Raw genomic sequence first — 22137 nt, 5'->3', positions numbered from 1 at the left:
TTTCAGTGTTTAATTCATTTAAAGTTTAGCTACTTGTGTTCACTTTTCTTAAAAAAAAAATATGTATACCAATGGTTTGCATTGGTATATTTTGCTTTATCAGGTTGGAGATGCAGATGCCTTGACTTACACAACTGTGAGTTTCAGCAGTAGATCACGGCCCTCTAGAGGAGCTAAACAACACAACGTTTCCCAGCATAATGAGGTCTACTCAAAGATCAGGTCCTAACAAAGGACTACTGGAAGACCTTTCCTGTTTTCTGTAGTGATCCAAAAGTGCAAATGCATAAAGTATGATGATTTAACAATATAACACCCAATAAAATCCAGTAGAGCAATTAAAAAATAATTGAATAACTGTTGTATGAACATGGCAATCATTGAGTCTGCTTCCTCCCTTACTTAATCCCATTTTGAAATAAATTAAAAACTGAAAAAAATTATCCTTATGTAGTCTGTTTCATTACACCTTTCACTAATAAAATCACTTTTGCTTTTCATCTTTTTTGTGTTTGTTATTGTATTTTATATTTATATGATATTACTTTCATAAGCCCTGTTACAGAAATGCTGCTTAACTTGGGTAGTGAAAGCAGATATCTCAAAAAATAATAAAAATAACTTTCACAACAACAACAACAACAACAATAATATTGATGTAATCAACTCAAGTCACATTTATTTATATAGCGCTTTTTACAATACAGATTGTTTCAAAGCAGCTTTACAGAGATAACAGGAAAATAATGCAAACAAGTTTGTTTCCAGAAGTTATGTTTAATTTTTTTTTGTATTAATTTAGTTCATATAGCCGCTCTAGAGTAATGTTATCGTCCAGCTCAGTTCAGTTCTTGTTTAATAGTGTCAATGCAGGCAGATCAATATTATTGTTGAATATTAAAGTAAATGTTAAATGTAATTTAACAATTTCCAACAGTAAAATATGTGAACTTACACGACCAATATGGTGACACAAAATAAAACGTGGCGCTTTTCTAAGTGGGTAAAAAGGATAATGTATGGCGGAATAGCACTTGGGATTCGGGAGCACTTCAACTCGGCGCAGTAAAAAGTCACGTTGGTTCTAATGACAGAAGTGAGAGAGAGAGGGGGACAGGATTTTTCAGGCATGACTTTTTACTGCACTGAGTCGAAGTGCTCCCAAGTGCTATTCCGCCATACATTATAGTTATCCTTTTTACCCACTTACGCCCGTTTCACACATACTCCGTGTGCAGTGCGTGTTGCAGTGCGTATGCAGTGCAGGAGCAGCACACGCAATAGTGCTTTCACATATGCTGCGTTTGCAGTGCGTAACTGATTCGCTGCTGTTATACCACAAATACATACTCACTATTTGTATTTCAAATCCAGAAGTTATCAGCAACTTTTATTTTAAAAAAGTTTTTTTTGTCAACATTGCGATTCTCTTTGTACACACTGTTTAATAGACGTATTCACGTTTAAACACAATTTAAACAACATATTATTAAATGCATTACTTCTATATAATTATATATTAAGTTGCTCAAGCAAGTGGTAAAAATATTTTACCATGTAGGCTATACTATTAAAATCGCATAGCCTACATTTTAAATTAAAACTTAAAATTGACAAAAACAGCAGACTCATACCCTTGCCTTTCTTTTGCATAATTTAAATCTTTATACAATAAATCTTGCATGTCACTAATAACTTGTTTTTCCACCTCCACGAATGAGACGAGTGTTGTTCATTATGTTGTCTTATTGAAGTAAATGGTATTTTCCCTTGATTTACCCCGGTCTTAACGTCTCAGCATTGCGATTCTCTTTGTACGCATATACACTCTTTAACAGACGTATGCACGTTTAAACACAATTTAAACAACGTCAGCCTATTATTCAATGGATTACTTTTACTTATATTAAGTTGCTCAAGCAAGTGGGCAAATATTTAACCATGTACTTATATTAAATCGCAAACATTTTAAATTAAAACTTAAAATTGACAAAAACAGCCGACTCTCATGCCTTTTCTTTTTCATTTAAATTTGAATACAATAAATCTTGCATATCACAAAGAACTTGTTTTTCCACCTCCACGAATGAGACAAGTGTTGTTCATTATGTCGCCTTGTTGAGGTAAATTGTAGCTTTCCTTGCTTTACCCCGGTCTTAAAGTGAAAAGAAAAGTATTTAGATACATTTATGTTGAGATTACTACATTTTATTTAATTAATCGCATTTATGGTGAAATTGCTACATTTTCAGTTCAATCTGTTCATTTTGACCACGAAACATGCGCTGTCACTTTAATTCAGCGCGTGCAGCACAGCAAAAATAGACTCGGTGTGGAAACGATCTCTGCACTGCTGTATACGCACCGCAACTGGAACGGATCGCCGGACTGCATCCGTGTGCAGTGTGAAAGCTCTAACCTGTTAACATGGGGTACGGAAAAAAATATGCACCGCATACGCACTGCAAACGGAGTATGTGTGAAACGGGCGTTAGAAAAGCACCACGTTTTATTTTGTGTCACCATACTTGGTCGTGTAACTACTCGTGTAACTGTATTTAAATAGAGAAAACATCCCGGTTACGTATGTAACCCTCGTTCCCTGAGTAGGGAACGGAGACGTAACGTCGGATGACGACGAATGGGGTTTCGCTTAGAAAGCCTATCATCTTCGAGTATATAAAACGAGCCAATGGCAATGAAATGCCATGGGTCTGCGGAATTTGCATAGCGTAACTCCACCCTACCCTGGGGGTATATAAGGAAGTGCGCTAGCAACATGCAGATATGTCTTCGCTGAGGAGCCGAGACTGAACTCAGGCGTTCCAGCAGAAGTGGCAGGGAGACGTAACGTCTCCATTCCCTACTTAGGGAACGAGGGTTACATACGTAACCGAAACGTTCCCTTTCGTAGTCACTCCGAGTTACGTCGGATGGCGACGAATGGGGTTCCCAGTGTAATCACGCCACCTCTCGACTGTCTTCCAGTGCACTGCGTAGGTCTGAGCTCCCTGTCGTGAGACTGGCACGGACGAAGGACTCCTACTTAACTCTTCGGAGTCTTGGGCTATTTTGGCCGTTTTTGAGTACTTTTTATTTTTTTTATTTTGCGACATAAACAAATGTTAACCATACCAATGTTTGGTATTGTTTTTTTCAGCACAACATCACCTATATGAACAGACAATTATTTTTTCACTTTTATGTTCTGTATCAACATACTGGACCCAAAATCACACAAAAAACACAAAATCCGAATAGAAAAATAATAGTTTTTTTACTACAAAAAACACAAATATGCTCAATGAAGCATTTTAAAAGGTTTAAAATGAAAACACAAGTTGTAAATGTCAACATATACAGGTAAAATTCAGATATAATCAAGCTATATACAAAAAAAATATGATTTACAAAAAAAAAAAGCGAGTGTAGCCATAGGCTTTTTTTTCTCTTTTTAGCTTTGCCACTTTTTAAAAGTTTATGCACACAATTATTCAGAGAGCTATATTTAAGGCCTTGCATTCCCAGAGTATGAGGGTTCCCAATTAGTGCAAATACAACATAAAAAAGGTAAAATTGAGATAAAATCAAACTATATACAGCAAAAAGCAGGTGTGGCAATAGGCGTTTTTTCTTTTCTTTTTTGCTTAGAAACTCTACAAAACACTTCATGTACAATTACACAGACAGCTACATTACAGGGCTTTCCTTCCTTGAGTAAGAGGGGTTCCTAAAAAGTGCAAATATACTATACAAAAGGTAAAATGAACACAAAATCAAACTATATATACAACTATTTACAACGAATATCAGGTGAGTTTTTATTTATTTATCTGTGCCACTCCTCAAAACAGTTTCTGTCAACAATGAGACCAAAGACATTCGCTTCATTTTCCTTCCACAAAAAACTACCTAAACTATTTACACTACTCCTAAACTACTCTCAAAATCTATTCAAACTTTTCCAAAAACTAGCAATAATATCTCTCTCTCTCTCTTTCTATATGTCTCTCTGTCTACTCCGTCAATCTCCCGACTCCCGCGGGCGCCTTTCAATTTCACTTCTTTGCTCAGTTGGCTCCTCCTCCACTCCCTAAAATGTGCAGCCTGCAACCGAAAATGCCTGCAGGTCCCCTACCCTCTTGATGGAGGCCAATGCAACCAAGAGCGCTGTCTTCACTGACAGGAACTTAAGCTCCACTGATTGCAGAGGCTCAAAGGGAGCACTCTGCAGGGCAGTTAAAACCACTGATCAGGTCGTGCTTCCCCAAGGACTTACCATCAACTGGATGGTAAGGAATTGGGAATTGACAAGCAATTCCCAACAAGGAATTGGCCAGGGAGGTGCTGTCGCAAGGAGTACTAGTTCTGGGAACCAGGTGCGGTTGTGCCAATACGGGGCAACCAAAATTACCTGCTCCTCGTCCTCCCTGATCTTGCGCAAAGTCTGCGCAAGAAGGCTCACTGGGGGAAACGCATACTTGCGGAGGCCCCGCGCACAGCTGTGCGCCAGTGCATCCGTGCCGAGCGTGCCCTCGGTCAGGGAATAAAACAGGTCGCAGTGGGACGAGTCGTGGGAGGCAAACAGGTCTACCTGTGCGTCCCCAAACTGATCCCAAATCAGCTGAACCGTCTGGGGATGGAGTCTCCATTCTCCAGCGAGAGGCCGAAGCCGAGACAGCTCGTCGGCTGCCTGGTTCAGGTCTCCCGGGATATAAATGGCTCGAAGCGACCTCAGATGCTTCTGACTCCATATGAGGAGGTGGCGAGCGAGTTGCGACATACGGCGGGAGCGTACACCACCTTGATGGTTGATGTACGCTACTGTGGCGGTATTGTCTGATCAGACTAGTACGTGTTGACCCCTGAGCCACGCATGGAAGCGGTGCAGGGCAAGGCGTACAGCCAGCAACTCGAGGCAATTGACATGCCAAAGGCGCTGGGGTCCTGTCCAGGAGCCCACGGCAGCATGTCCATTGCACATGGCGCCCCAACCCGTGGCGGAGGCATCTGTCGAAACAACAACATGCTTGGAAACTCATTCTAAGGGAACTCCGGCCCGTAGAAAATTGAGTTTCGACCACAGGGAAAAGGTCTGACGGCAGGTCGGAGTCACTGGGACTCGGAGCGTGCCGTGTTGCCATGCCCACCTCGGGACTCGATCGCGAAGCCAAAGCTGGAGCGGTCTCATATGAAGCAATCCGAGCGGCGTTACTGTGGCTGCGGATGCCATATGCCCCAGGAGCCTCTGAAAAAGTTTCAGTGGAACCGCACTCCTGCCCTCGAACTGATGAAGGCAAGTCAGCAGTGACTGTGCGCGCTCGCTCATAAGCCACGCGCACATGGAGACCGAGTCGATCTCCATACCGAGAAAAGAGATCCTCTGCACGGGGCAGAGTTTGCTCTTCTCCCAGTTGACCCGAAGGCCCAGACGAGCTAGGTGCCGGTAGCACAAGGTCCCTGTGTTCGCAAACCTGGTCTCGAGAGTGAGCTAGGATCAGCCAGTTGTCGAGATAGTTCAGGATGCGAACCCCGAGTTCTCGTAGGGGAACAAGGGCTGCCTCGACGACCTTCGTGAAGACGCGAGGAGACAGGGATAGCCCGAAAGGGAGAACCGCGTACTGGTATGCCTGCCCCTCGAAAGCAAACCGAAGAAACGGTCTGTGTGGAGGAAGAATGGAGACATGGAAGTAGGCGTCCTTCAGGTCGATCGCTGCAAACCAATCCTGTGGCCGTACGCATTCGAAAAGGCGTTTGGCTGTGAGCATCTTGAACGGCAGCCTGTGAAGGGAGCGGTTCAGGACGCGCAGGTCCAGGATAGGTCGTAATCCACCGGATTTCTTCGGTACAATGAAGTAGGGGCTGTAGAAGCTGGACTTCATTTCGGCTGGAGGAACAGTCTCGATCGCACCCTTCGCCAGTAGGGTGGCGACCTCCGCTCTCATGATAGGGGCATTGCCACTGACCATAGTGAAGTGGACTTCCCTGAAGCGGGGAGGAGACCGCGCGAACTGAATTGCGTAGCCGAGCCTGATGGTCCTCGCGACCCAGCGGGACAGACTGGGAAGCTCTAACCAGGCTCCCAGGAACTAAACCAGCGGGATCATGCGTACCACAGACATACCCTCGGTGGTGTAGCGAGGCGGAATGACCGGCCCAGGCGTGGGTGGCATAGCGGCCCGGTGCGGGGGCACGGCCATTAGCCGCGTCCTGCCAGAGGAGGCCAGGGGAGGACCAGCGTCCCACGGGGGCGTGCTCTGGCAGGGGTCTGGCGACAGAGGGGGACGAGGGTGGCGAGGCTCGTGAGCGGCGCGCACTGTCATCCGAGAACTCTGTGTGCTCAGAGATGGGAGAGTGAGTTCTTTCTTTAACCACATTAGGGTGCTGCCCGTCGTGGGACGAGCAGCGGGAGTGGGACAACCAAGGATTCTCCCCCGGCCCTCCACCGGGGGAAGGAGCGGCCCTGCTACCATCTCCTGAAAAGAACTCAGTACCATCTCTGAGCAGCCCGTCTCAGGAGCGCCGTTTTGCCTGGCGTTTAGCGGGGCGCGGGGCGGGAGAGGGCTGTGGCGCCTTCCTGCGGCTTCCTCCACGACGCAGCCCGGAAGCAGCGGCTTTGTTCCACACCATAACCCTCAGGTCACCCTGGCCACCAGCCAAAGTACCAGCTCTCGTGGAGCTCGTAGATTGGGGTGCGGGTGAGGGGACTCTACCACGAAGGTCATTGAGTCTCGACCGCAACCGTGCGATGGGCATGTTCCCGCAATGGGAACATGACTCATCCACAAACGCTGCCTTTGCGTGCTCGACACCCAGACACACAAGACAGCGATTGCGCCCATCAGAGTCAGAGATGTACAGACCGCAACCAGAAATGCGCGGGCGAGGCATCTTTAAAAAGACGTGCCACGTGCAATGCTCTTTTTGTGAAAGGAGATTTCTCCACAAATGTTGAAGCGACCAGGGAGATGAACACACACACTCTGGCAAATCACTGCACAGATAAGCAGGGAATGTGCACTCGCTGGAACTCGCTGTCACACCAACACTTGGAGAGAGGCTCGTCTCGAAGAGAATGGAGAGATGAACTCAGAATTGGCTGTGGAGTGAAGAATCAACTTGGCTCCGAAGTGAAAACATATCTGCATGTTGCTAGCGCACTTCCTTATATGACTGTTCAGACTGAGGTTGCATTGCAAAACATCAGACCTATATCTGATTAAGTACCACTTCATGAGTTCACCCTTACATATAATCAGATATAGAAAAGTATGCATATTTAGCAAGCTGTCTAAGGGGAGGGCTACAAGCTCAGAATTTGGTCCAAACCCAGAGTAATCCCTTGTTGGGATAGGAATACTTTGGGAGTGACGAGTTGGAGTGGTGGAGGGATGCTGGAAAACTGTTAGAGGAAGGTTGGGTATATTTACCTCCTCTCATGCTTTTTCTGTTGAAATATAATCTGAAATCTTTATTCTCCTAAACGTTTTAATGAATGTATTTTCCTTTGAATACATATTACAGAATTATGATTTAGGTCATGTTTGATGGCATTTTACTCATAATTTTGAGAGGACTGCAGTGACATTCTAGGCTATAGACTATATATATTCTATTAGGTGTAAGATTTTGTAGCCTCACCGCAATGTTAAACCAAACGTACTTTCACACACTAATGACAGCTCTTCTTCAGATGAAAGATAAGGTGGTCTATATAAGGCACTGCTCAAAGCCTCAGAGCTCTGATCATATGCTCTAGTGAGACGCTATCTGGTAGACACTCTTCATACGCAACATGTGTGAGTTAATTTCCTTTTGAATTTATATCACTTTGTCAGTAATTGAGTAGTGCATGCATATTTATTTAGATAAGCCCACTCATTTTTTTTCTCTGTAGGTGAAACAGTTGTAGTAAAATGTGACTCAAACTTTTATAATATACAAGACCATAATTACCTCATTCTTAGTATCGAAAGATCAACAGAACCCTTACATTATCAATGCACATGGAGTAACCAAACCAATTGTGGATTAAGACTTCTTTTAAAAGGTAAGAACTACTGCAGTGATTAATAATAAAATTGCAAATAAAGCTGTTTTGTATTAAGTGTAAAGAAAGAGCCTCATGTACTGTACTAGATAGGATAAAATGTCCAAAGAATACACCATGCAACACACATTATTAAAAAGTACTTTGCACATAAATTATATATTTTTAAAGTGATGTTATTTTTCAAAAATCGTTTATGTTCAGACTTTGCTTTGACTATAATAATAATGATATTCAACATTGTTTTAATATTAGACCAAAATGTTTCCCGCATGTTTTAGAAAATCAAGGTCAGAACTGGTCTTACCATGCGGTGTTTGTCTTCAATACTCTCATTTTGCTCTTGAGTGGAATATTTAACATATTTCTATGTAAAAGACTGAGAAGAATGAGTGAATTGCATGCAGGTAAATTTCCACATAGTAATGACGTTTAAATGTTGTCTTTTTGAAAGGGCTCAGTTGTGGTCAGTATTTCTTGTTTTATTCCCATTATTCTCCTTGTTTTACTTTCCCGCCACAAATAAACAGCAAGTTTCAATATGTTTCAGGAGTTTCTGACCCATCTCCCCTACACACACCACCCTCTGATGCCAGTTGTTCTCTTGTAAGTCAGAAGTTTTATGACTGTAGCATATACATTAACACTTTGGGAAGACACTTTGTCTAATGCATTGCATTCAAGGTATACATTTTTTTATTAGTTCCTGCATCCTCTGGAAATTGGACCCATAACCTTAGTGCTGCTAACTTAGTGCTTTTTCTCTCCTCACAGAATCGATTTAGTCTAGACCTGAACTACACAGCCCTGCAATTTCCTGAAGACGACACAAGTAGAGCGATCTACTCCAGCCTTAAATGTCATGTACCGAACATCACTGAAGAAAGCTGAGCCATTATTTATCCTTCTCATTTTGTTCTCAAGTGATAAATGCAGCACATTTGTTTAAAAAACCTATAAAGACATTTTGGGGTTACAGCATTATTTTTAATAACTACAGATTTTAAGAAATAAAAATATGGTTAAAAATAGTTTATATAAAGGCCAGCCTGTCTTAACAGGATAGCTGAATAATAATACTTTGTTTTACAAATGCCTTCTTAATTTTTACATTTAGTTTTAAAGTTGTGGTGGCCTGTTTTTTTGTTCTTTATTAATAAGCTACAAACTTGAGCAAACTTTAAAAAATAGGCCACTCAGTTTTCCATCCTGTCTCTGAAACCACATATATGTGTCTGTCTTAGTATTTGGTTCTTGTGGGCAAGTACAAGGGTCTCTACAGCTCATTAGATATATATGCATTTTTGCTTCTGACCCCATTGCAAGACACAGAAGAAAGCAAACTTTTCAATCATCATCATTATTATTTCTGAACCCTTCAGCTTTGAGATATTGAAATAATTTTTATATTCTGAAATGTTGTGCCTTGTTTAAAAGAACCAACATGATCTCCTGGCACTGCATAGGCTATATAGCATGAGTTCATGCTTTTATTTGGCATGCTCTTTATACGCAAAAGTAATCTTTTACGTGCATCTGGTAAAAAATGTACCTGTTCGGTAGAATTGGTTGGGTATAGTGCATATCATATGCACGCAAAAAAATTGTGTATCATATGTACTCTAAAATGTGCGTATCGGATGCACGTAAAAGGTAATTTCTGCATATGAATAGCACTCAAAATGAAAGCATGAACTTGTGCTATAGATATAGCCTAGAAATCTAGACGCACCCTAGCGGCAGCAAAATGTATTTTGCAGCCAGGGTAGTCTAGCAACTCTCCGTTGACTTTCGGAGCTGTAAAAACCTAAATTGGGTCAGGCCAATCACATCATGTATAGAGTAGGCGGGGCGGGCTTAACATAATGACGACAGAGTTGCGACGGTTCCCTGCTACTTGAAAACAAAGAATGGCTGCTGCTGCTGGCGAACAGTCTTTCAAATCGGCTTTGGCCGCGACTCTGGAGGACTTAAGACTTAAGGACTTCTGGAGTTAAGTTTTTCTTTGAGAAAAGAGCAAAGAACGGCACTTAAGTCATTCTTAAAAAAGGAAGATGTGTTCGTAGTTTTGTCGGCCAGATTCAAAAGTTGAATCTATCAACTAACGTTAGCTCCGCTGTTGGGCAAACGCTCTGGTTGGTTGAAGCGCTGTCCTATTGCGTGCAGAGGGAATCTGAAAGACAGCCGTTTGTCCCGCCCCTTGGATTGAGCCGTGTCTATGGTGAGTTGCCAGACCCAGAGCCATAGAGAGAAAGAGTTGCGACACTCTTTGATGTCGCCGCTATGGCTGTCACGTGGTTCATGTAAGTCCCAATAGTTCCAAAACATACGCTGGCTGTCATGCTCTTCTATGGGACAGACAGCAGCGATTGCATTATTGAACGGTAAATATAAAATAAAACACACACCCAAGTACTTTTTCAGCTGTTATTGCATTATTGCATTTTGTTAATATCAGTTTTGCATTTGGAGATAAGTTTTAGGCTATATTTTTGGAGGGAAAAGCTTAGTGTTCATGTTCGCATGGGTAGTAGCACTGGCTTTAGCGGCTCTAACTTAACTTTTCCATATCATTCATCTGATGATGGACGTGTCATGATATTTATTTTAGCACAACTGGGCTGTATTAGGCTATTGATTCCCGTGATTTTGCTTATAAATTTTGATTCAGCCATTAGCCTGCCTTCGTGATCACGCAAAGAGGTCTGCCGTGGCGGTCCGTTCAGAGTTCGCTTAAATATTTTTTATTAAACAATGACAGACAACAAAAATGTGTGCTTGTGTGAGTGTGTGTGAACAAGAAAAACAAAAAACAGGGGCAGGTGATCCATGAAACAGACAGGACTGGTGATCCCATAACAATCCTAGAGGTCCAGCATTGTTCTCAGAAGCCGCTTCACTCAAGACAATAAAACATAATGAAAAGTTAGTATATCCCAAAAAATTTAATTAAATAAAAGTTGCTATAAAGGTGGTAGCGATTCATTACCGAACTCTTACTGTCACAGCTGACGAAGTCGCACTAGCTAGCAGGCAGTGCTTGAAAATTGGTTGAAACAACCAACATAAAATATAAATAATTACGCTGTGCATGTACAAATGAAGACCAGTATAAGCATCGCAAAGGGCCTCTGATACAATATAGACAGTTGACAATTCAAAAGAGGTCGATATTTCAGCAACTTAACTCTGGAACAACTCGACGCGCAACAATGTAAGTGAATGGTGTCCAACGCCCAAATGACAGTGTTTGGAACTATTCAGATCTTCAAATCCCGGAAGTAGGCGGTTAAAAGCGCCGCCATTATTTACAACGGAGGTCTATGGGAGTGTCGCAACTCTTTCTCTCTATGGCTCTGGCCAGACCTAACATCTTGATGTAGGTCTGGCTTGCCAGGCTACTATAGATACACAGTACCAGAAGATTGGACTCAAAAGAACATATCAGTTTTATTAAATATTGATCGGAGCCTATTTGACACCTCTTAAAAATGTATGGTGTGTAAAGTAAAATGTGTTCTAAAACCTAAAATGTTAACTTCCTTTAAGTTTGTATCCTTATTTAATCCTTATTATACTATCCTTATCCTTATTGGGTTATTGAATTTACATTCTTAGCATTTGCCTTTTTTCTTTTGTACAATATAAGGTTAATGATGTAAATTAGTTTAGCATGCATTATCACAATAGAATAAAAAGGCACAGCTGATGTCATTAGCTAATGTAAACTTAATGTAGCTTCTCTCATCCAGTATGTATGTACATTATCTACTGATAACATTAACAGTGCCTTAATAGGAATCAGTGGTGTATCTTTGAGGGGGTGGAGGGGTTGGGCTGTTGGTAAACCAATAAAAGGCAACTCTGCATTCTGACAACGTCTACTATTCAGCTCAAACAACTTTTCTTTTTGGTGCTCTGTGCCTCTTATTCTTCAAAATGAGCAAATCTGCATGCTGTCAGTGAAATCATCCTTGCTTTTTGTGATAGGCAAAAATAAACTTCTTTTAAAATATATTTTTAATACATGTACTTTAATTTCAAGCCCATGTTATTGTTCAGCCAAAACCAGTGCAAAAAGCAAAAATTGGAGACAGTGTAACAATGGAAAGTTATTTTCTCCCCCCAAAAAAAGATTTTAACCTGATTGTGTGGTACAAGCAGCTATTAAAGGATTTGATGAAGGCCGCCTCAGTGTGACTGTTGGAAATGGAACTCATCATCTGTACATTTTCCAAATGACACAAGAGGATGTAGCTACTTATTATCATGGAGTGATTAAGACTGCGCTGGATTTCAGTCCTGGAACACTTCTGATGATAACAGGCAAGTAGTATTATTACAATGCTGCAAGACTCATTCAGTCTGTGGTCTAAAAAAATCATTGTTATAGGTTATGATTGTTATATTGATTTATTTTTAAGGATACATTAAAGTACAAGAAGAATTTTACAGCAACCTGATTTAAAACCTGTTCATCTTGGTGATAACATCACTCTGCAATGTACAGTTCAATTCATGGAGGACTGTGCACAAGAAAAGCTCGGGAGAATCCCTGTCTAGAATTAGGGATGCTCATTTTATAATGTTTGCTGCAGAGACATGTGTCCACAACTTCACAGTGAGGATCCACACACTCTCTGATACTGCTACTTACAAATGTGCCATGAATGTAGATTTAGAAATAATCTTTGGACAAGGAACTAAACTGACTATTACTGGCACGGGTGATATTGAGTGCACTGACTTTATTGAATGTTCACGAATGTTATGCTGACACTTTAATAACATTGCAATATATGCTTTTACAAATCAGAACATTATGAATCCAGGAACTTTCATTTTGAGTCATCTTCTAAGCACTGTTATATGCATGCATTCTCATGGTTATTTCTAATTCCTCTTATAGATTTTGCTTGCATGTTCAGTAAATAAGTAAATAATGTTCCCTTTCGTGGTCACTCCGAGTTACGTCGGATGATGACGAATGGGGTTTCGCTTAAAGCCTCTCATCTTCGAGTATGCAAAACGAGCCAATGGCAAGAAAATGCCATGGGTCTGCGGAATTTGCATAGCGTAAGTCCACCCCACGTCGTGGGTATATAAGGAAGTATGCTGGCAACATGCAGATATGTTTTCGCTTCGGAGCCAAGAGTTCTCTTCACTCCTGCAAGCCATTCTGAATCATTTTCACTTTACGAGATGAGCGGCTCTTCAGTGTGTTGGTGTGACGGCGCGTTCCAGCGAAATCGCATTGCCTGCCGCTGATCTGTGCAGTGATCTGCCGACAGTGTGTATGTTTCTCCCTGGGCGCTTCAGCACTCTGCTGAGCTTTTTCTATGGAGTGAAAACAGTCTCAAAACCTTCCACAAATGCACGCGAGTATGGCAAGCCAAGAAGCTCAGAAATACGCCATAGATTAATCGCGTTTAAAGCCAAACGCCGTCAAATACGGCGTTTTAAACCGTTTTTGACGCCGTAAAATACGCCGTTGTAATTACAAACGTCAATGACGCCGTATTTGACGGCGTTTTAGTGTGCATGGAGAGCGCCGCGTTTTACGCTGTTCATCTCGCCATATGACGCCGTAAAAAAAACGCCGTTTTGGTTGCACAGAGCACGCGCTATTTTACGCCGTTTTGCTTATAGTATAATGAGACACGCCCACTGATTTCCACAGCCAGTAAGTTTGAACTGTTCTAATGGGTGACACATGACTTGCCCGCTTGTTGTGCTATAGTTGAGATTGCTGTTAGCCTCGATCGTTTCACTCAGGGGAAAAATGTCAAAAAGACAGCAAAGTTTGCTTAACTTTTTCAAATACGCTAGCCAGTCAGATCCCAAACAAGCAAAAATCATTTCCGCTGATCAAGAATGTGGACACCATGGTGGACACAGCAGTAATATCGACCTAATATCTCGTTATTTCGACATACCGTAAAACTTCAAATAATAGCCCGGGCTTTTATTTTCCCAAATCGCCGAACTGCACCGGCTTGTATTTGAGACAGGCGTCTATAAGAGACAGGCCTTTAATTCAGTGTTGATGTTGTTCATTGAGTGTAGCACATCCATAGAATTTAGGCTGACAGACAGAAAGCATGACAGTAAGAGTTTACCACATTATATTACGTTTTATTTATAATTCGAATGTGTTTAACAAATCAGTTAATGTAAGAATTACATTATATTGCGCCGTGTCACGTCTAGGACAACTCGAGGTAACGATATCACACACCGGTCGCGCACTTGCTCAGTTTATGGCCAGCAATATTTTTTGTTTAAGGACATTATGGAGTTAATATAATGTCTGTACTGTACTATGTTATGATTGTACTGTACAATTAAATACAATCGTTGCTAAGTCTGCAGTCTGAACACTTTACCTCAGAGCGTCCGTTAACTGAATGAATAGATAATATCATAATACCTCGAGTTGTCATTGACGCAGCGTGGCGCTTCTCGTCTTGTGTGCGAGATTATTGGCAGCATAAAACAAACATTCATTACTATCATCTTCACCGCGATACACCTCAACTACAAGTTCATTGGCGAATTCCTCCTTGTCGCTCCCGTCCACTTCTCCCTCTCCGCCTTGCTTGCACTAACAGCTCCCGCCCAGAGGCGCACGGCTCTCTTGCGTGCGCAATCTGCACCATAGAACTGGTTTAAAAAGATGATCTGACAGGTTTTAGAAGATTAAATACAAACCGAAACAAAAAAACCGACCAGGCCTCTATTTGAGACCGGCGTTTATTTACCCAAACCTGTCGTCACACCGGGCGTTTAAAAGAGACAGGCTTCTATTTGGGACTCGGCTATTATTTGAAGTTTTACGGTAATAAGGGGACATTCTAATCTGCATTAAGCCACATTAAGCATTCTTATAATGGTTTTCTATGGGGGGAAAATACTTAACGTGTAATTGCGTTCTTGGCTGATCAGATTTTTTTTTTTTTTTGTACATAGCATAGCCCACTTTGTTATGATTTTAGTATCATAATGATTAATAAATGCACGCACAATTATCCGTGAACTTGATTTAAACAAATGCCTTTCAACTTGTGTGTGCAAAATTCAGAATTAAATGAATGTGCAGCAATTTGTATAGAGAGTCTGTAGGCCTACTATACTGTAGCCATTAAATAACCGCATTTAGTTTCATATTTGTTAAAATATTATAATGTTATTTTTTTTCTATTTATGTTGATTTATGAAAAGTGTACGTTTTCTTTTGTTTATATTATTGTAGTTCTGAATGTACTTTGTGGTAATGTAATAACCCCTCCCCTCACACACATATATTAAATGGAAATTAATATATTTTCAGCAATTACCTGTATGTTTTGCTTTCCTTATTTTTTAAAGAAAGGATGAATGCTTCCACATAATTTAACTAACAAAGTAAAATATTTCTTTCAAAAGAATCCACAAGTACCCTCAAGTAAACAATTCTCATGCAAACCATTACATGCAAAAGTTTGAAAGTGAGATTTGCCTCAGTTGCTCCTTTTGTGATGAATCAGATGAACCAGTTGTTCATCTTTTTTTGATCTGTCCATTTACTATAAAGCTTTAGCAAAATGGTTTAATAAGTTTCTAAGTTTAAATTTATTAAGAGTTAGATAGTAAAAGTGGGGAAAAAGTATATTATTTCAACCAACTAAATAATGAGACTGGATGATATACTCAATTCAAGGCAATATTTATTAGGCTGCAACCACAACACAAAAAACACTTTAAATTTAATGGTTCATAAATTTAATGGTTCATTAAAACATGTTTTTTCAATCTGCGTAAACAGGAATAGTTCACCCAAAAAATGAAATTTCTGTCACCATTCGCAGATCCGCCACGCACACTACTGACCTCGCTCTCCTGGAATGGGCTCTGCCAGGTTGATGTGAGGGGGTCTGAGAATTCATTTTCTCTGCTCCCCCATGTCCCAGGCTGGGCTCCTCAGCGGTGTGTCTAGGACTGTACCCTACAGTCTTCGACCCCCCAGAAGCAGACTGAGGCCTTCTGCACCAACGGTCATCCATTCGTACGGTCTCCTTAGTCTGCTTCCCGCCGAGGCCGCCTCCCTGCGGCCCCTCCCCTCGAGCCTTCACTGGCCCCGAGCAGGAGAGGGTTGCAAGAAGGCGGCACCGCCCGTCTCCGCCCTTTAGCCGGCTAAATGCCTGGCTAGGCAGTATTCTTGAGACGGGCGGTTTGCTCGGCGGTGTGTTTGAGGACTGCGCCCAACAGTCTTCGACCCTCCCCTGAAGCGGACTGAGGTCTTCTGCACCAACGGTCATCTGTCCTTGTGGTCTCCTTATTCTGCTTCCCACCGAGGCTGCCTCCCTGCGGCCCCTCCCCTCGAGCCTTCACTGGCCCCGAGCAGGAGAGGGTTGCAGGAAGGCGGCACCGCCCGTCTCCGCCCCTTAGCTGGCCAAACGCCGGGCTAAGCAGCACTCTCGAGACGGGCAGCTTGGAGTTAGGGCTCAGTTCTTCTTAGGAGCTGGTAGCAGGGCCACTCCTTCCTCTGGTGGAGGGCCGGGGGAGAATCTCTTGTTTCAAGAACTGACGCCCCTTCCTCCAAGCCCCAAGAGGCTGTGGATGACAGTGCGCGCCACTCACGAGCCTCGCCACTCTCGTCCCCCTCTGTCGCCAGACCCCTGCCAGAGCACGCCCCTTAGACTTGCTAATTAGATGCTTTAACTTGAACCCACATTTGTAATAAAATGGTTTGATAAAAAAATAAATAAGAATGCTGTGAAAATTATTAACGTAATGCATACTGAAAAAGGTACTTTTTATTTGACTTGCAATGGGCATTTGGAAGCTCACATGCTGCTACTGAAGGCCCAATGTACATCATTGACTGGAACATCATATTTAGTTCAGCAGGCTTGCAAACTGGTCTTTAAGGCTACGTCTATATTAATCCGGATACATTTAAAAACAGCGTTTTCATTTCAAAACTCTCTCCGCCCACACTAGCGTTTTCAAGCATTTTCCAAAAGTTTATCGTCCACATTGAAACATCGGGAAACGCTAAATTCAACTTACTGTGCATGCGTAAACCCTCGTAAAAGCTCACTGAGATGACACAGATGGAACAAGACATAATAAAGTTATTATGCAATTGTTCTGGCAGGATCATTTTATTTAGCAAAAAAAAATCTCACCGTTCACTGACGCTGTCACGGTTCTGTTTAGTTAGTTTCATTTTCATGGACTTTTAGTTTATTTTCAGTCACATGTGTTTTGTTATTTTAAGTCACTTTGTTCAGCTTCCTGCCACTCTTTAGTTGTCATGGAGTTTCAATTATCATCACAGGTGTTTGTCATTATTTCCCTCATTTGCTTTGCAGCCTTTTCAGTGTTCATTTGTCTGGTCACATCTATGTTAGAGGTTGTGTTTTGTTTGTCTGCCTGTTTGGATTGCCTTTAAAGTGGATTATTAAAAGACTTTTGAAACTTGATCATCACCTTCTTGTTCTTCCTTCAACCTTGTGTGACAGATGTATCCTGATCGGTATTTATTGCATCTATAGGCACAATATGCGTCTCATTACTAGATGTCATCGTTTTCAAATACCTCTGTTTTCACAGTCCACACTACAATGTGAAAACACCATTTTCAAATTGATCCACTTTGGAGAGCATTTTCAAAAAGCTCAGTTTTCGTTCATAAAAATGCTGTCTCAGTGTGAACAGAAGGCCAAATCGGGGAGAAAAAGATGCATTTTCAAATGAAAACCTGTGGACAAGGCCTAAGGTACACAGTGGGTTCCTTTAGGCAAATAGTTAACCAAATAGTGCCATCACTAATCTTGTGTATAGATGCAATAGCAGAAAAAAAAATATTTACAGGCTGAAAATCATTAATAGGTACACATATATATATACTATTTGCAGATTTAATTCATACAGGAAATCCCAAACATTTTCAGAGCACTGAATAAAAGAAGACTTAACATGGTGCCTTCATCAGTACATATTTTGTATCTGATTATGTTCTCTGTAGAGATTTCTTGTATCACAGCTCTATATGTGTCTGACCCTGACTGGCATTTTCATTGGCAGGTCTAACATATTTTTTTCAGGGGTAAAAGCCACTCCTCCTTCTTATATATAAAACACATTGATATCGCCCACTTATTCCTCTTCAGCTCTGGTTTGACTCAGTGCACAAATGTTACATATTTCAACTGCAGCGTTATTGCTCTTTGGGACTGGTAAGATTTATCTACTGTAAACTACATTTGGGAGACATGTTATAAAATCTTTGGAGAGTTATTAAAATGGGGAGAGATTTTAATGTAAAAATTATGTTTTGTGGTGTACTATGGCTTTACTTCTTTTCTTTTTACGTTTTTCAGGTTTTCTCCAAGTAATGTTTTCTACAGCAAGTATGAATGCTCAGCCAGGACAAAGTGTCACTATGTGGTGTGCACATGCTATACATGTTTCTGGAAATCTGTACTGGTTCAAACAAACAGACGGTGATGTGCCGATTACTATTGTGCGCATGCTATACACCAAGAGTCTTCAGACGGTACAGCCAAAGTATTTCAACACTTTCACAAAAGACCAAATTGCCATGAATCTGTTCAGCAAAAGCACAACCCTAACAATTAAGCGTGCAAGTATTTCTGATTCTGGCTTCTATTTTTGTGGAGCTACGGGATATTTCATAACATTTGGCAATGGAACCAGGCTTGAAGTGAAAGGTACAGTAATCTTTTTGAATCTCAATATACTCTCATGTTTATATAATGTTTATAGCTCTTTTTCTCATTTTGTCATAATTAGCACATGTTGAAAAACACCACAGTTTAGATACCATTGTAAATGCCACAATGGTAAGTGACTCACACTGGCCAACTGTTTTCAATTCAGAGAAAAATGGCAAAGGAACCTCAAAAAAGGGTATGTTTATTATTTTACTTTCCATATTAAGTTGAAACTGCAGGTGATTAATATCTCTCTAGTAAATTAATGGGGAAAATATTATACAAGATGTGTTCTTTGTGGAATAAGTGGTGTAATAAATATTGTAAAATTGAAATGTCCACTTTTTTACAGATGATGAGAAATCGCCTGTGTCTGAGGAGTGTTCTAGAGACATTTTCTTCATGCTGACTCTCCTATTTGGTGGCATCATTTTTTTTACATGTATTATTCCTCTCCTTTTGGCGATTATCAGGCAACATAAAAGGCAGAAGCATAAAAAAGGTAAAATATTTACACATTTAAACAGGTCAATCACAAATGAAATCACTAATATAAATGTTAATCACCAATGTGGAATTCATTCTTCAAAAAATGTATTCTCAACAGCAACTGACTGACTTTTTCTGTGCTTTGTGACAGCCGCTGAATGTCAAACACAACAGAACGATGACAAGGTAAACTCACCGACTTCGATTATATTACAGGCTAAATAATTCAAAATATCTCAAAGTAGAAATGAGAACAAGCATATCTCTGTATTAGTTCTGTTTCTTTCTAAAATCACTTTCATTGTACTCTTAGTGAGACACTGATTTTCTCCCAGATCACACTGGTTTCTTTGACCCTTTTATAAAGAACAAGATGACATTAATGAATTGATTGGAAATGAATTACTGCTATGCTTCCCCATGTTGGGTAGAAATGCTTTTGATTTTGCCGACAATACATTTGCATGTGTTCTGCCATTTAGTAAATTTAGTTGTGTCAACAAAATGTCAACATTTGTTGCACATTAAAGAAAAAAAAAATTGTGTTGTTGGTATTAACAATTGTTTTGATTCTGATTAAACAATATTATTTCTAATTCTGTTGGCTATTGGATGTGAACTGTTGCTCTTTTTTTTGTGGCTGTAGAATTTATTTTGGGCTAAAAATAAGAAAAACAGGCTTGAGAATAAAATATAAGACGTCATATGATGAGTTTTCTTTTTAGAATTTCTGATTAGAATTTTGAAAGACATTTCTGCTTCTTTGCAGGAAAATGATTCAGTAGAATATGCTGCGGTGTATTTCTCAAACAAGAGATCCAAAACGGCAGGAAGACATACTGAGGACTCAACTGTGTACACGGACACTACTTGAAATATAAAACAAACCTCAAACTTATTATTTGTAAATAAATTAACAATGGTTTATTATCAACACCTGAACAATATCACTGTTTATTTTTTAATTTATTAATTATCGGAGGTAAAATGGTTAGGCAGAAAGCTGATGTTCCGACATGCTCCATCAAACCCTGGGCCTTCAGAGAATTAAAGTCAGGATAAGATCAAGTTTAACAATTTGTGGGTTAGGTAAAATGTATCATGTAAAATGTATAATATAATTCAGAAATTATCAATTAAAGACATGTTCATACATAAGTGTCATCGATGCATTTTAGTTCTTTGTAAATTTGATTTGGAAAAATGTATTCTCAAAAGTGCTATGGGGAAACTATGGGGAGCTAAAGCAGTAAGCAAAACATACAATCAATATATCTGATCAATAATGAAACTTCTTGTTTTGAATTGGCAATATGTGCTGTGAAGTTGCCTGTTGATTGACATGTTTGTCATAGTTTGGTGTTGGCATATGCCACACCCATTGATTTCCTCATCTTAATTTCCTGGTTGGTTCTAGTCTGATTCAGTACAGCAATGGTTCATACTGTGGCATGGGTAAGCATTACTGCACTATAATTGCTTCAGTCATGCAAGATAGGAATGAATAATTCTGGATTAAATAGTAAACATTAGGTGTGAGATACATGTCATCAATTTATGTGTTCTAAATATTAATTAAATTATTTGTTATCCCTCTGTGGGTTTTAGGTTTGCTCACAGCTACAGCATCTCAGACAACCAATATGTCAGGTCAACCAGGAGATAATGTCACTATCTGGTGTCAACACACCTTAAATATTGGAAAAAACATGCACTGGTTCAAGCAAACAAACAGTGCTGTACCTCTTACTATTGTATACATGATGTTACCTTACGATATTGAAGTAGTGCCAACATATTTAAATGGTTTTCAACCAGACTTCACATTCGAGTATACAAAACGAGCAAATGGCAAGAAAATGCCATGGGTCTGCGGAATTTGCATAGCGTAACTCCGCCCGACCTCGTGGGTATATAAGGAAGTATGCTGGCAACATGCAGATATATTTCTTCGCTGAGGAGCCGAGACTGAACTCCGTAATTCCAGCAGTACAGCGGAAGTGGCAAGGAGACGTAACGTCTCTGTTCCCTACTCTGAGAATGAGGGTTACATACGTAACCGAGACGTTCCCTTTTGTGGTCAATACGAGTTACGTCAGTGACGACGAATGGGGTTCCCAGTCTAATCACGGCTGTCTTGGCTGTCTTCCAGTGCCCTGCGTAAGTCTGAGATCCCTGTCGTGAGACTAGCACGGACAAAGGACTCCTACTTATCACAGGAATACCAAGGTACAATGGGAAGCATATCTCAGTGGAAATATGCAATCAGAATTTAACCTGTTAAGCTGCAACCCCACTTTTGAAAAATCCCCAGAAATGACATACCCAAACTTAAACAGATACAGTTCATGAACCCTTTGTACTAAAAGCACAATTATGATCTCATTTGAAAGCTTACACCTGGCAGTTTATTTTAAATGTAGAATTAATTATTGTCATAATGAAAAAAATTGTTATAAATAGCTTTAAAGTTTTGTAAAGTTATTAGAAATTTATTTTTATGAAACATCTTCATGAAAATAAAATTGAAGTTGACACTGTAGCAATCTAGAAATGCACTGCAGTTAAAGCCACATGTCTAAACATTTTATGTTTAAAATCTGAAGATGATAAGTCTAAAACTCTGTATTTAGTTAATTTTTTTTCAAGATAGAAGCACCTAGAGCTAGCTGTTAGCTTAGCACACCATCAATACATGACAATTTATGAGATTAAAACCATGTTTGTGCTCCAAACTTACTTTAAAACGCAAGTGAAATGTTTTAAATAATCTTCTGTGATCTAATTTGACATCAGATAAAAAAATCAGACAGAAAATATACTATTTGATCATATTCTGCACAATGATGGTCTATATAGATTAGCATTGCATTATAA

The 22137-nt window shown here is 40.4% G+C and overlaps 1 protein-coding gene across 1 annotated transcript; it reads left to right on the top strand.

The window, feature by feature from the left end:
- Nucleotides 1–18199: 18199 nt before the first annotated feature.
- On the top strand, nucleotides 18200–20421 carry LOC308682536 (uncharacterized protein). The gene is made up of 6 exons (XM_081352298.1): nucleotides 18200–18273; nucleotides 18418–18768; nucleotides 18851–18967; nucleotides 19124–19273; nucleotides 19412–19446; nucleotides 20030–20421. Exons 1-6 carry the CDS (start codon nucleotides 18231–18233, stop codon nucleotides 20132–20134), a joined length of 801 nt encoding a protein of 266 aa, XP_081208424.1. The 5' UTR covers nucleotides 18200–18230; the 3' UTR covers nucleotides 20135–20421.
- The last annotated feature ends 1716 nt before the right edge of the window (nucleotides 20422–22137 follow it).

Source organism: Scardinius erythrophthalmus (genome assembly GCF_964197995.2).
Source record: "Scardinius erythrophthalmus genome assembly, chromosome: 2".
NCBI classification, from domain to species: Eukaryota; Metazoa; Chordata; class Actinopteri; order Cypriniformes; family Leuciscidae; genus Scardinius; species Scardinius erythrophthalmus.
This window is presented reverse-complemented; position numbering and strand designations above follow the sequence as displayed.